The 15,697-nt window shown below is 37.6% G+C and overlaps 1 protein-coding gene across 1 annotated transcript in view; it reads right to left on the bottom strand.

The window, feature by feature from the left end:
• Positions 1-15,697, bottom strand: part of ADAM10 (ADAM metallopeptidase domain 10) — a 79,003-nt gene that overhangs the window by 16,734 nt on the left and 46,572 nt on the right. The window contains exons 3-4 of the mRNA XM_053461903.1: positions 10,671-10,789; positions 8,744-8,902 (exon numbers count right to left, since the gene is read on the bottom strand). Of these exons, the coding sequence (XP_053317878.1) occupies positions 8,744-8,902; positions 10,671-10,789 (278 nt within the window). The remainder of the gene's footprint in view (positions 1-8,743; positions 8,903-10,670; positions 10,790-15,697) is intronic.

Below are 15,697 nucleotides of genomic sequence, written 5' to 3'. Positions count from 1 at the left end.
CTGCTTTTTTATATTATTTAGGAATGTAATTATTCTTTCGCTGCTTTAAAAAAAAAACACACATAGCGTTGTCAAAAGGTTTGAGACATAAAAACGAGGTACTGAGATAAAGAAAAAACAAATAAAAAGACTCCATTTAAAAATTAATCTTTTGTCTAAAACCACCTTTAACACCTATTGCCTATTAAAATATTTATATTTTATACTTTTATAACTACACAAAGTCGGTACCAGAGATGCATACAGACTTTTAATCATCAAATTCCTACTTCAAATATTTTAACATTAAACAGAATATTTTTCCGTTTCACGTTTTACCGCAGGTATTAGAAGATGATCAAATCTTTTCTACAGACACTTTTGTATATCAAACAAAACAGTAGGCATTAATGCTACTGGAATAACTACTTCGAGGGAACATTGTGGTTAGTGATGCGGTCTATGGGTTTTGACAGAATGATAGGAAGGCTATGTTGGTATAAACTGCGTATATTTCCCAGCCGATGGTAAAGAGATAGTAAATAAATAGTTATGTAATTGTTCTCAATGTAGGCAGTCATTAAACACACAAGTATAAATATTAAATAGTCCTAGTGACAGTGAATGTTTAAGGTTCCAAGAGACAAGAATTGGGGAACACATTTTTTTTTGTATTACTGCAAATAAAAACACATCAATGTCTTGAGGTTTTGTTATACGAATGCATACTGCGTGCATTAAGCAGGGTCTTCTTATAGATATGGTATAGTGGAAGGCAACACTAAAAATCACAGAAGTACAGCATGATTTATATAAATCCTGGTTGGGGGGGCATTAATATCCAGGCATCAAGTAGACCAAAATGTATGTGTATTCACAATACACACAAAGTCTTCTCCAATAGTGTTAGGGTTTATCACTGAACATGACCGCAATTGCCCATGCCAAATTCATGCTAACCTTGTAAATAAGCTAATTTGCCATCAAACTGAACAAGCAGCACAATGTAGCAGGGCACGGAGAGGCTGGGCGATTTCATAAATTACTTTTAAAAGGGCCAAATATTTTAGCATGGCCATCTGGTAAAGCACATTACAGAGTGTAGTGTTACAGAGCACATCTCTATGGTTGCCGCAATGCAGCCAGCAGGTTACTTGTTGAAAGGGAGGAAAAATATATAGATCGGTTTCCTCTACGCTGAAAACCAGTTCAATGGATTTGAACAGGCCACAAGGTGTAGGAGATATTCGGGTGAACATCTCCCGCACGACAAATAGCAGGGGGAAAAGAACATACGGTGAGAATTCTGCAGCAGATCCATAAATATGTTAAGTGACTGACCAAACAACTAAAATTATATTCCACAACCGTGTAATGCATTACATTCATAAGTGTAATATATATAAATATATATATATAATGAAATAATCAGGTGGGGGGTGTTTGTGCGAAGCATCAAAACTCCAAGGCAGGCGCGTTCACAGCTTCACTTGGCAGTTTAGAGAAACTGAAACATGTTGAAGGGTAATTTTTGTATCACCCTGTTGATTTAATAAAACGGGAAACACTGCTTTAAGATATATCACATCATTTTAAATCACTTGCAGTTTACAAACTTGAGCGGCATCTGTTAGCTTTTCAAATGATGACCCAGGAGGCAGAGCATGATGGAAACCTGGCACATAAAATATACTGCTTGGGGACTGAAGCGTAAAGTAGGATATTTATATTCCAACATGACCTCAATTAGCTGGGCAACAATATTTCTATTCATATACTATTCCAACTAAAAACATAATGCATGCCACCACATGTTGATAGTTAAAGAAAATGAAGTGCTTTCCGTATGAAGAATAACATATAGGTTTGCGTTGAGCATCTATGCAACATTAGAAAAGAGGGACGCCAGGGGAGAGAAAGAGGGGCCATTAGGGATTCATGGCCAAAACAGAACTGTCCCTCCAGAAGGAAAAACGTTCGCATAGTGAGTAATGAAAGTCTATGGAGTCTATGGAGGAATAATCTAATTTAGTGCTCAATAGAGTTTCAGTAGACATCATCAACCAAAATATAAAACATGACCAACAACAGTGGAAGCCATCAGGTCTGCAGATAAACAGGGTTTTGGGACAAAATAAGTTAAAACCAGATTTTTGTTAACGCTATCCTACATTACTGTGTATAGCATTTTATGTTACACTCAAGTTTAACTTTTTTCCATGGGACTTCCCCTTTACGGTTGTGTCTCATAGGCTTAAATAATTGTCTTATAATTATCATTTATATTATTTATTTGTTGCCAACTTTATTAGGGTAAGAAGCGCAGACAGTTTTTGTTTTTTGTATACATTGTACAGCCAACACACTGTATTTGCAGCATGCTCACACCTGTTTGGTAGGGCTCGTATTATACATTTGTATTATTTGAGCCTGAGACCACCTTAGCGCACCAATATTTTTTCTTAAATAATTGTCTGGCTACAGATTTCTGTTGAGAAGGACACATACATTTTACATGTTACTGACCAGCACGTGTAAAGTCGTGCCAGTAGTATGTAGAATCAACACACAATGCAGGGTAAAATTTTTGTGTTTGGCAACATGTGACATTTACAAGAATCCTGGAGCAAAATGCCCATCCTAGCGGCGATTTAAGAACAAAACTACACAATGGAGAAATCTTATTAGCAGACATTATCATTCATTATTAATATAAATCTTATCAAAGACCTTCATAGGTCTGGATCATTATAAAAAAATACATAAAAAAAAGCATGAGCTTGCATTGGGATACTAGATTAGTAGGCACTAATAAAGCAAGAGTATCACTTAAAAAGACAGCAGGGAGGTAGTATCAAGGATTTGAATTTCACTTACTAGCGGAAAGCGTATGTGAACAGGAAAACCAAAATCAGACACACCGGAACATGAAGCAGATAAACAGAGACATTTCCATAGCTGGCTACCCAACTTCCTGACCTGTAATATTTGTATGCTGCATGATGTGATAAGCTTGCAAAAACCAAAACAACTGAGTTGTGCACTCCTAGGTCGAATAGTATCACGGGTTACACAGTAACACATGTAAAATCCAGGCCATGGCCACCACACAGAAGTCATTGGAGGGGTCAATGTTCCACTGCTTCCTGTGGTCCAATGAAAGGATCAAGTCATGTAAAGGTACCATGCAATAAAAAAAGGTTTAAATAGTAACTCCAGGCTACAAAAACACTTTTTTAGAACACTGGTCTGGGGAGCAGTTATGAACCTGGAGGTGAAGTCTCTAAATAACTTGCTTTATGTATACTTAATGCATTTATCTCACTCTTTATGCATCATCACTGCGGCTTCTCTCCGCGCTGTAGGGCCAAGAACTTTACATGCATCTGTTCACTTCTTGTGTGGCACCCACTGAGTTAAATGTAAGAATGTAAGACTGAAGGTGCCTATTATCTCCCTGCGCTCCATTATGCAAACAGCAGAACCCAAGACTGAGTCATCAGCCCATTACTACTACTTGGAAACATCACAAGCTGTGAAGACAGATCAGTTGACCTGGGAGATCACATTATTATTAGCTTTAATTGGACTGCTATCCCTCCTAATGATTCTGTCATGGCAACAACTGATCCTCCTTAAAACAGATTTGTTTCTGAAGTTCAACCCTTTCTGTGCCAAAGCTCACTGCACACTAGTTGCCTTAATAAATTAATAAAAACGGACAGATACAAAAATTTACTGTTTAAAAAAAAAAAAAATTAGATTTCCATATAATACATGTATTATTAACACCATGAATATGTCCTTTGGAAAAGACAACACAAACAAATTATTAGAGAATTTGTCTTATGTTGGCACATGAATTATTTTTTTTATTTTCTTTTAAATAAGGGAAAGTAGATAACTCCCTCCTCAAATGTACTTTATCCATACGGCTAAGGATTACATTGTATAGGTAATCATTGATATAAGTAAATGGGTTAGGAGTAGCTCATGCTTGATTGCTTTCTGTGTTTCACTGATTTTATGATTGCATCTGGCCAGGTTTTTTTATAGAATATATTTATGGCAGGATATGTCCTAACAAAAAAGAAGATTTCTGCTTTACATTGATTATGCCTCGTTAACCCATCATATACCCGGGATATAGGCATGACAGCTCACTATGCCACAAACATATTGGGAGCTTGCCAAAGCTTGAAGCAGGTTTGTTGACATGGTAGTGATAGTACTGCTCTTGTATCAAGCTGTCAAGCACACTTAAAACTTATGCCACAATTACGCTCACTTCATCTGACATGCAAATACATACTAAAAACTACAGGAAATAATATTTGCTCCAGCTGCATTTCTTACACATTTAATTTCTTAATTCAAAGCTTGCAATATCTGATTTTTCAATTAACGCTGTGGGAACTGCACACACATTCACAAGCTTTTGCATTACAGCAGCTTTCAGAAAGTATAACCAAGTTGTTCCAATAAGAAATAAACTCATTTATCGAGATACCCTGTAAAGTTTACACAATCTTTATGGTAAAATCCCCATAATTTACATGACATACGTTGTGTATTTGAGTAACGCAAAAAACACACACAAGGCTTAGCACTTTTTAGAAGAGTATAATTGTGCTTTAACCGAGCGTTCTGCTTTTCTTCCATAGTCACTTTAAGTGCTTTGTTAACACGGTTGTTTGTAAATCATCACAGTGTGCACAGAGGATGCTGACGTTGCAGAACTGTTGAGTATTTAGGACACATCTGTGATTTGGGCACTGCAAAAGCCAAGTAATTGGTCTAATCTTGCCTCCCAGAGCCTTTAATCGGCAACCTTCCATCATTATGATGGGACTCCTGCAGAAAAGCCCTAGCAAGAGTTTACAATGAATTAGCATGATTGGAAATCTGTTGTCCTGACTGTTTACACCAGATCTTCAGTCCCCTGCTGGAGCGCAGTGATAAGCATCAGCATGGTAAATAAGAAAAATCATACCAAAGAATGCATTTATGCGCCCAAGTGTATAAAATGCCACTTTGAATGTCAGCTCATGATTTGTCTTTGCAATTGTCTCTGTACTCCATTTACTATATTAAATAAGAGAGGTTTCAATGTTGATTTTATTGTAATTTGCTTGAATTCTTTTCGGTACAAAATGTAACAGCTGGAGAAAAAAACTACACAAACACTGTGTTTCTTCAAAGGAACAGAAATGTTAGAACAGGCCATAGTTTAAAACTAGAGGATCACAGGTTTAGATGTAATATAAGGACATTTAACTTTACCAATATGGTAGTTAAATGGAACTACTCCAATCAGAAGTCGTAAAAAGCAGAGATAGCGAACCTATGCCACACGTGTCACAATGGGCACTTGAAGCCTTCAGTTGTGGCACACGGCCAGGTTGCAGACTGACAAGGCCGGCCTTGGGGTGTATGGGATCAGAGAGCGTGGAGCCAAGCGGACGCTCATGAAAAAGCGCCCTTCTGTTTCCTCCGCTCCCTGCTGCCACCTGCCTCGGTGCTGCCCTGACTGCAGTGTTGGGAGCGCGAGGCCTCTATCTTGGTCCCTGTGCCGGCATTTCATGCTGAGCACCAGAATATGACGTCATATATTCCAGCGGTGCTTGCTGCTTCACTGCTAAGCGCTGGAATGACGTGATATTCCAGCACTCAGCAATGAAGCAGCAAGCACTGCGGTACAGCAGCAAGGCAGATTCCTCGTGTTCCCACTGCAGGACTTCAGCTGGGTAAGTGAACTACAAAGAGGGGAGGTGGATAGATAGCGAGAAGGAGGGGATAGTAAAAAAATTTAACTAAAGAGCAAGAATTAATAATTAAAGTGTGGATGAATTGTAAGAGTGAATTAAAGTATGGATGAATTGTGTGAATAACCGAGAATGAATGAATGTGTGAATGAATTGTGTAGGAATGAGAATTAATGATCGTGTGCATGAATAGCTTGAATGATTTTTGAAAATGCATTCATGAATATGTGTAAATGATTGAGAGAATAATGATTGTGTGAATGAAAGAGTGAATGAGCGACTCCAATATAATTTCAGTGCAAATGCTAATGTTATTTCTCACTTCTCTTTTAATGCTGACACATTCTATATTTTTATGCTTAAAAAACACAAATATATGGTCAAATTGATGCACACTGTTGTGTATAGTAATTCTCCATGTTTAATATGCAGTGTTGGCACTTTGAGGCCTGCAACTTGGTTTGATGCAGAAAATTGGGCGCTCAGGGCCCAAAAACATTCGCCATCACTGTTGTAAAGGATAATACAGTAAGGTAATTTAATCATGTATGCCATTAGACTATCCAGAATCAAAGACAAGATCAAGTTTTTACATCAGGAAACGGGCAGACTAGATGGACCAAAAGGTTCTTATCTGCCGTCTATGTTTCGATTCACACTGTAGAACTAGTATTTATATTACTTTTGGATGGGCTCTGATGTTTTGAGAGAATACATGATGAGAGACATTGGTCCTTATACCTAATCTACAGTGGCAAAAGGACTGCTATTGTTAGTGCTCAACAGTAACATCTGTTACCTCCACATCTAGGTTAGGTTTCTGACATGCTGGCAGAGCACAACAAAACATCCGAGTGTCTTCACACAGAGTAACCTTTACTGCAAACCAAGACTTAAACCTACAGCATAATTTTATTCAGCTAGGGAATACTCAGCTCTGATAAAGTGCTCTACAGCTCAAGAGTTCCTTTAAAAAGTTGAAGAAAATTAAAGAGAGAAGTGAAGTACGATAACTATGGCTTACAAGTGTAGTTCAATAAAGCAAATGTTTACTTTGTAAACATTTAACCATGGCATAACTGTCTGAGATGATATGTGTAGAACTATATTGCCTTCTGTACATATTACATTATTACGGAGATCCATATCCATAAGTTCCAAACAAGTGAAATATAATTTGAATTTGTGGGTTTTTTTGGTGGGTAACTTAACATATGGAGAGTTGGAGTTCATGGCGTAGGAGGTGTTAATAGAAATTTCAATAATAATGAGGACAAGCTAATATGCAAATTCCAGAGAGCCCCCCTAGTCATCTCTATGAAAAAATGAAGTTGCATTGTTAAAGCAAAAAATAAACCTCATCATTTTCGGTTATATAGCTCTTATTTAGAGTGAATATCCAAGATGGAAACAAATCAGCTAGAAAAGAAACATTTGATCGCTGATAAGAACCATCATGCGCATCAATGGTGGGTTTTTTTAACTGAAGTTCTTTGCTTTATGCTCTAAAAGGAATAATAGCTTGATTTTTGAAGACAGTAAAAATACCAAGCAAGGACCCTTTAGAATATAGTGAATTTTCAGTTGAATAAACACCTGTAACTCACCCAGAGCACTCAAAAAAAAAGAAAAAAAAAAAAGAATTCCTCTGCACCTCTCAATTCTTTTGAAAGGACGAGTAGATGCAATTTAAAAAATTCTTCTCAATTCAGCTGCACTAACTATATATTTATTCGAATTTGTCAATTTCCTTACTCGCCACCGGTTAGCGTACTAGTCATATATATACTGGATAATTTAGAGGATACTAATTAATCTTACTAGCAATCTTCATGATACAACTGCATTATAATAACGTATAATAGTGATGGTCCGTTTAGTATGGTTTTTCAGAAAATGTATAAATAAATCACCCTTTAATCAGTATGCAGAGTTTACAGCTGATCGAAAAATACAAGCCAGACTTCCACAGATATAAAATTCCTTTAAAACCTCAAAATTGTAAAAAAAAATAAAAAAAAATATATATATATATATATATATATATATATATATATATATATATATATATATATATATATATATATATATATATATATATATATCTAAAATCCAACAATGTTTTTAGGCTATAAAGGCTACATGTGTATTTTATTCATTTTAGAATCTTTTATATAAAAGACCACAAATGCATTCAGTGTACATAAGCATTTGAAGTCTGGATCAAAGATTTAAAGTACAAAACTAACCTAGTGAGCAAATCTGAATGTAAAGCAATTTACCACCTGTGGCGGAGTTTGCCTACTTTAAATGAAATGTAAAAAATGAACAATCTAAGAGTTCACAGTCTAAAGCACAATTCATATTCCATCATATGCAATATGTAAAGGCATATTGGTACCTTTTGGCTGAACTTTGGTTATCAAACATCTTTCCAGCCTCCGGGTCATAAAGCAAATTCAAGTCAAATAAAAAAAAAACCCACTGAGAATGGAAAGTTAATTATCAATTCTCCATCCAATAACCGCTTACACACGTTATGCTTTTCAACCACAGTAAGTGGTTTTACGGAAAATCACACATTCAGCAATGTAATTGACAACTTTGTTGCTTAGGCTTTCAACATTTACTTATTTTAGAGCAGAATCCCTTTACCCAATTCCACATTGGGGCGTACGTAATAAAGCATGTGATGATGTGAGACATTCCAGCTCCCTGGCTCCTCCAATGCATTATGAATAGACAAACTCAGTGGGTTTTTCCTGCAAAAGACCCAAAGCTGGCCCTGCATAATGTATAGATAAAGAGGCAATTTAATCTCACCGATGTTTTAACGGTGGTAAAATGGTGATAGTAAAATAAATAGTGCCTGCTTCACTTATGAGAAGGGCAAAAATGCCTTAGTCTTAAGTGTTAACCAATGACCCCAATGTCAAGGGACTTTTTGTTGATTAATACAAAGCTAATCACTCCATGACTGTGCAACATTGCTTACTTACTTATATCATCCTCATGATAAATGACAGAATGAAATTGGACAGCTTGGTCCTTGAAGTATCTCTCTGATGGCTCTACGTAAAATTTTCCTTGAGGGGTGACGATGACTCCTTCAAATCTACCACCATAAAGAGACCCATGACTCTTTGTCCCTTGTTCACCTATAAAGAAAAACACAAGCGATATAAAACATGTAAGCAGGTCAAAACACATATTACGGGAGGAGGAGCATTAATGTTTTTTTGCTTGCCTTCAACAGACCCAATGTCATCTCATTGTGAAAAGGGCACACTAGCGCAATAGGCAGGATAACATCTTTCACACAGAAACACTGTCCAGGAGCCTCATTTTTTACATTAATATAAAAATAAAATTACATTTATCTTATCAAACCATGTCAGCATCAAGAAACAGCACTCAGGTGCTCTTTGTTACAGACTCGGAATGCTGGAGACAAGAGAATGTATTACTCTGTCACTACAGAAGCGAAGATTGAGCAGCAAGTCATTAGGCTTATTTGTTCAAAATAAATAAGAATTATCGATTCCCCTCCTTCCAGGATGCCAAGAAACTAACAACCGATGTGAAACTCGTCACATTCACCCCCAACAGTGCGGGTTCCTGTAGACAACAAGACCACTGGACCAACAAAGGAAGTTAGTTGATATATAACACATACATACATACATATATATATATACATATATATATATAATAAATATAATATTTGAAATGTAAGTTGTATAAGACATCTAAGTTGAGAGATACAAAACAGATGCAGTAGCCGAGTATAATCAGGTCAGTAGAAAGAAATAGAAATACATTTTGACCTAACATCATTTGCCAAGTGTACACTATGTCCTGTTTACAAAGCAATATATTTAGATGTTTGGGGAGTGAAATAAGCAGAAGCATAGTAGCTTGCAGTCCATCTTTCCCATGTTTCAGTGTCTAGCTATAGAAGAGAAAAAAAAAATCTAAAGAGGAGGGAAATGGGGAATAGTGATTTGCGGAGGGGCACTCGAGTCATATTTTCATGTTAAATGTATCCTGGAGTCCATTTCGCAATTTACTGCATGCTAATCAGCTCAGGCATATTCTTTAGTTATTGGCAATAGATAACACTCAGTACCAGCTCCCAATTAAATGAAAGGGAGCAGCAGCAGCTTTTCATGAAAACACTAGCGCACGCTGCTGCAACAAAACAGACAAATATTTATTTATCATAAAAATGCTAACTTGCGTTTTGGCCCAGACAGGAGCTATTGTCAGGACAGAGCAACAAAACAGCAAATTATAGGCTATATACTTTAATGCCCCGAGATGTTTGCCATTTTTACCATATGCTGGTTTAATCAAGATTCCTCTTTTTCGGGTTTGATGTACCCACACATTAGACAGGTTTTTTTTTTGTTTTGTTTTTTTAAGGACAAAGAGGGCTTTCCTTTGAAACCATAGAAAACCACAAAACAATTAGTGATACGTATAAAAGAAAGGGCATGTGAAAAGTATAAAGGGGGGTTCAGGTAAAGAACAGAACAAAAGGATGTTAGAGGGTGAAGCAGGGAAAAAATATAAGGACAGAAGATTGTGAAAGTGGAAACCTGAGCTTATATTTGAAGCCTCTCAGTAATAGTTAGAGGTGCGGTGGACTTCACACCATTACCTCCACTTTTTATTATATCCTACTCTTGACTCAAACCCTTCTGCTCTTCTCTTCACTTCCTACCTTTGTCCTCTCCAAATCAGTTTTATAACAGCTGTTAAGACATTTAAGGGTAGCTTATTCAGTCATATGTGTTACAGGCCCCTGTTTGTCAGTGCCTACCAAGTCATTGTCCTGTGTCTCTGCTACATGAATGGTTATATTAAAAGTGATCTTCAAGAAAGGTATATTAAAATGAAGACGCGCTTTGAAATGCTACTTACCAAATAAATCTCCAGTGTATATATAAGAGGTATCATGATCGACTACTTCTCCTCCAACTTCCAGTTTAAAATCAGGAGCAAATAGAGATGTGTCCCTTTTCATGCGAAGGTTGAAGTGCCTACAAATAAAATGCACAGGTTTCAGTCATTGAAATCAGAATTGCCTTTCAATAAGTAACCAAACATTTAAATTACAAAAGGGTTAAACTATGACACTTTCAGTGCTGTATGCACCCTATTCCCAACAAGCCAACATGTCCTCCCTGCTTCTCCGGCGCAGAACGATACTATCATACCATTTTTGCGTTTCAGTCTGGGTTCAATCATTAGCTCTTGGAAAAAGGAAGATGAAAATATTATAAACTCACAAAAACTGCCTGTTGAAGCCTGTACGATTATAAAATCGGTAGAAAAAAATTAATGAAGCTGTGCTCTCTGCCGTAATGGGCCACTCAGCATCCCATCTCTATTAAAAAACATTCTTCCTTAATTAAACTGTGCAAAAAAGGCAACATGCAATTGCTCTTTTAAAACCAGGATAAATCATTGGTGCACCTTGGGAGCCATATTAACTGAAAAAAAAATCTCTATATATATTTATATACCCATAAATACATGCAGCCCTACATGCAACAAACTGCAATGCACCATGTATTTTGACACCAGAACAAGCATTTGTCAGCAATTTGAGCTACAGTAGCTCACCTGTAGGATTTGACCACAATGGCCAGTCTTCACCCCCCACATGCATCATAGCTACCCTAGGACCACTTTTGATGGTATAGGAGCACTATAATTTGGTTGGCAACCTTTTTGAGCAAGTCCACGGTTTGCTTCTAACAAGGTCTATCGAAAGAACATAATTATAGCTTTATCCCGTCTTATTAGCTCCAGATGCTTCTTATTCATGGTTGCCAGTTTACGGGCATACCTGGGAACTCTCCGGATTTGACAAGACCCGAATCCTCTGGCTCGCGGGAGCAGGGTTTTGACATGCCCGCTCCCTGCCCATTTTCCCTTTAAATGGGGACGTTTCCCATCGACGTCACAGGACCGCCTGCTGACGTCAGTGGGCAGTCGTGGCCGCGTCCCGCAAGGGAAGGCTTTGGGTACCCGGAGCGCAGAAGTTGCCAGGTATGATTATGGGGTTAAAGAAATGATAATTTTATCTTATTTTATGTAACATACATAACCTTCCTGGGGTCTGGGCACTGGCTGTATTTAAATTAGTTTGCAATTTTAGTAAACTTTTTTCTTTTATCACATTGGGTGATTTTTTTACATTTGCAGAGCACTTTTATTTCTGATTGTTTATGCACGTTTGTGCTCTGTGTGTTGAGGTTGCAGGACACCTTTAATTTGTATAATTAAGTGCTTATATCACTCTTTTTGCTCTATACAGATAATTGTGCCTAATTATGTTAAAAAAATAAACATTTGTAATTGTTTAACAAGCTACCTCGTGCCTAGGGGGCTCCTTTACCACTGGGAAGCAGCTCTGAACGGTTGTAGAAAGTCCCTGCTGTGAAGTGCTAGTGTATCAGATTCAAGCAGCTGATCTTTACATCAGGGACCCCCAAAATGACAGCAATGATAAACATGAAATAAATCTGGAAAGACTTAACAAACTCGGACATGTTGCTGGATTTGTGTCATCTCTCTCTATGTAGAAATCGATTGTTCACATACACATTTAGGTGCAAACTTAGTTTTGTGGCATGTGGTTCACAGGCAGTGGCAGGTTTCCCACCAGGCAGACTAGGCACACAGCTGGAGGAACAAGAGGTAAAGTCTTAACAGTTGCCTCAACAATTACTCCACCAATCGGATGCTTATGCCTTTCTGTATATAATATTGTTTTATACAGCACCAACCTATTCCATAGCGCTGTACAATGGGTATAAAAACTCTGCAATCCAATAACACCATTTCAATCTCACTGTTCTGACAGTGCCAGGTATATGGATCTTGGAGTACATATACACTGAAAGATTTCCACTTTTGCTTTACTTTAGCAGACGTTTTGTGCTTCGGGGCAGGTAGATATATTTAGAAGCCAATCAGATTTTCTTGAGACTCAATAAAGATTAGGGGTCACTTCCAAAGGCTTTTATGTAACATATCTTAACTAGTTGGGTGTGGGAGGTATCATATTTACAAATTTTTACACCTCTAACTATTACAAAGGTGGTTTTTTGTCTCAGTCAATAAAAAGATGCAGGCTCGAATTATCACATTACGAACTTCAATAATACTGAGAAAGTAATATATATACACACATATATATATATATATATATATATATATATATATAAATAATAGACGCATGTATCAGTGAAAAAAAAATGACGCAACTTCGGGGCAGAGTCATTTCAAAACAATGTCACACCCAAATGATCACACATTCCTTTAGCCCCTGCAGAATCAGACACACTATTACAGCTTAGCTCGAATGATCCCCTGCATGATCCACACCATAGGCGTGGAGGTCTACCGAAAATATTATACATGTAATATTTGGGTAATAAAAGCCCAAAATGGCCCATGCAATGCAAACAGTATGGAATTTGCCAGTGCTCTATAACTAAAAGGCGGCAACAAATTTACTATAGCTTGGCAATTGCACAGGCCAATAACATATTCTCTCTCTCTCTAATATTTAGATACTTACTTGAAAGGCTCATTTATTTTCCCATAAATATATTGATTCTCTAGATTGTAAACTCGTTTGAGCAGGGCCATCCTCACTTGTGTCTGCATGTCATCTTGTTATATGATATACTAATCGTTATGTACTGTCTACCCTTTGTACAACGCTGTGGAATCTGATGGCGCTATACAAAACAAATAATTCTGAATTATACTGAAGCGTTTCTTGCGATAAAAATACATAGCAGCGTGAAGAGAGACAGACCAAAGCATTTCCTATACACATCATATTAACGAAAAACACTGGCAAGTAGTATTGGGATATATGCCCAGGCGTATCTTTTCTATAGGTTAGAGGCGCGTATGTGACGTCTACAGATCAATGCCAAATTCTTTAAGGACGACAATTATTATGCAGATGCAGAGAGCTTATTTATCAGAGTGTTACGTGCAAGTCTGTGCTGGCCACCAACAGCTGAAGCCTAGGACGCTGGCAGCCTGCAGCTTATTAACATGGTGCGGCGATGAGGTTTGTATCTAATGTTTAAGCCGTTTAACCAAAGCTGTCAACTGAAGTCCGACGTTCAAAACTGCAGTCTCTTGTAAGGCCCCTGGCATGCCTGAAGATGACAGTGTTAGATTATTCCAGTTCGTAACAATAGAAATGCCAGACAGGCGAGAACCACATTACTCAAAGTGATTAATCCAGTGGCTTCAACAACACATATTAAAGCAGACTGCTACAACCGGAGGTATTCGGGCGCACGGAGGGGCAAGGGAGGTATAACACAGGGGCAACCACAAGGAACTTTTACATCTATTTCCACACACAACCGCTGGGCTGTGGAAGGCCAGTCCTACGAAGACTGGGTCCCTTCTATGTGTTTTCAATTAATCTTTTGGTGAATGCTTGATGGACTGGATAATGCAACTTAATTATATTATAGTGTATGTATGTATGTATGTATATAATATAATTATGTTATGCTAATTTCCCTTCATTGCCTATGAACCCTTTGCTGCAATCCATTCAAATCTTACTGTCAGGAGGAATCTGGAAGTTAGAACAGACTTCCTAATCTAGGAAGCTTATTTTACAGCGAGGCAGCCATTTAAACCGTGATGCTGCAGCAGAACGTTAGCTCTGAAATACAGCCCCACCAAAAAGCACAGAGGCAAATTCTAATTCATTAAAACAAAAGCTGATTAATATGCTGTATACATGTGTAGTAAGTAGGGTTAGGGATAGCCTGGAATGTGACTGTTCCCTTTAAAATTCTAGACTCCAAAAGAGAATTGCGATCCCTGTAATAAACAGGCTAGCATCCAGGCAGTTATTAAGCCGTCTGTAAATAATCAAAACGTACACATCCAGGCTTCAATTACAGAGCATCTCTGAAATGTCTGGAGGTAGCGGAGTTGCTAAATTCGCTTGTTGTGCTTTGGTTTTATCCCTCACACGTCCTGCCGTTCAAGATTATAGCTGCAAAGCTCTGAGGTATGCCGTTACGCCCCATGGAAGCCCTCTTCACAGTGGGAGAACATTTCGCAATCCACAGACTAGCACCGCTGCTACCGTCTCAATGCCGCTACAGAGCATCCATCATATTTATATACAGGCCAGCAGAGACTGTCAGAGGGTAAAAAGCTGTAATGAAAACTTGTACAAATAGGTTCAGGCCAAACATTAGTTAGGAGACTGGGTAACTTTTATTGATCTGACTTCAAAAGGTCAATAAAAGCGCTTTTAGTATTACCTTTGGACATAACATGAAAAAAAATAATTGAAAATGTTGTGAAAGTAATTTTACTGCTGTGGAAACAGAATGGGGAAAAAGTCAGTTCTAGGTGTTATTTCAATAGAGAGAGAGGGAAAAAAAAAAAAAAGCAAATTTCAAATCTCCATTGAGACCGAAAAAAAAATCCATTTTGTTGTCTGTATTGTGTATTTTTTAAAGTGTAATATATTTTAACAATGTGCTTCAGACTACCATGAAGAAATGTTTTTAAACATGGACAGGATTATTATTATCTTTTATTTATATAGTGCCAACAATTTACACAACGCTTCTTATAATACATATATTCAAGGGGTATGACTAGGCTGGAATTGACAGACTAAGACAAACCGATACATTAGGTGGAGAGGGTCCCGCTCGCAGAGGGAATGGAGTGAGGACAAACATAAGGTACGGAGAAGGGCGAGAGGTAGTGTGGTGGTTGTATCAGTGACATGGAAGTTCTAGCAGCTAAGACTGTGCAGCTTTATTTACGCCTTCGATAGTGTTTTTCTGAATGGTATTCATTGGGTATGTGCTTGCTCTGTTTTGCTTCTACAATGGATGTCAACTGTCCTGTCCCGGGTGCCATACAATCCT

Source organism: Spea bombifrons, chromosome 4 (assembly GCF_027358695.1).
Source record: "Spea bombifrons isolate aSpeBom1 chromosome 4, aSpeBom1.2.pri, whole genome shotgun sequence".
Lineage (NCBI taxonomy): Eukaryota > Metazoa > Chordata > Amphibia > Anura > Pelobatidae > Spea > Spea bombifrons.
Note: the sequence above shows the minus strand (reverse complement) of the source record. Positions and strands in the feature narration are given on the sequence as shown.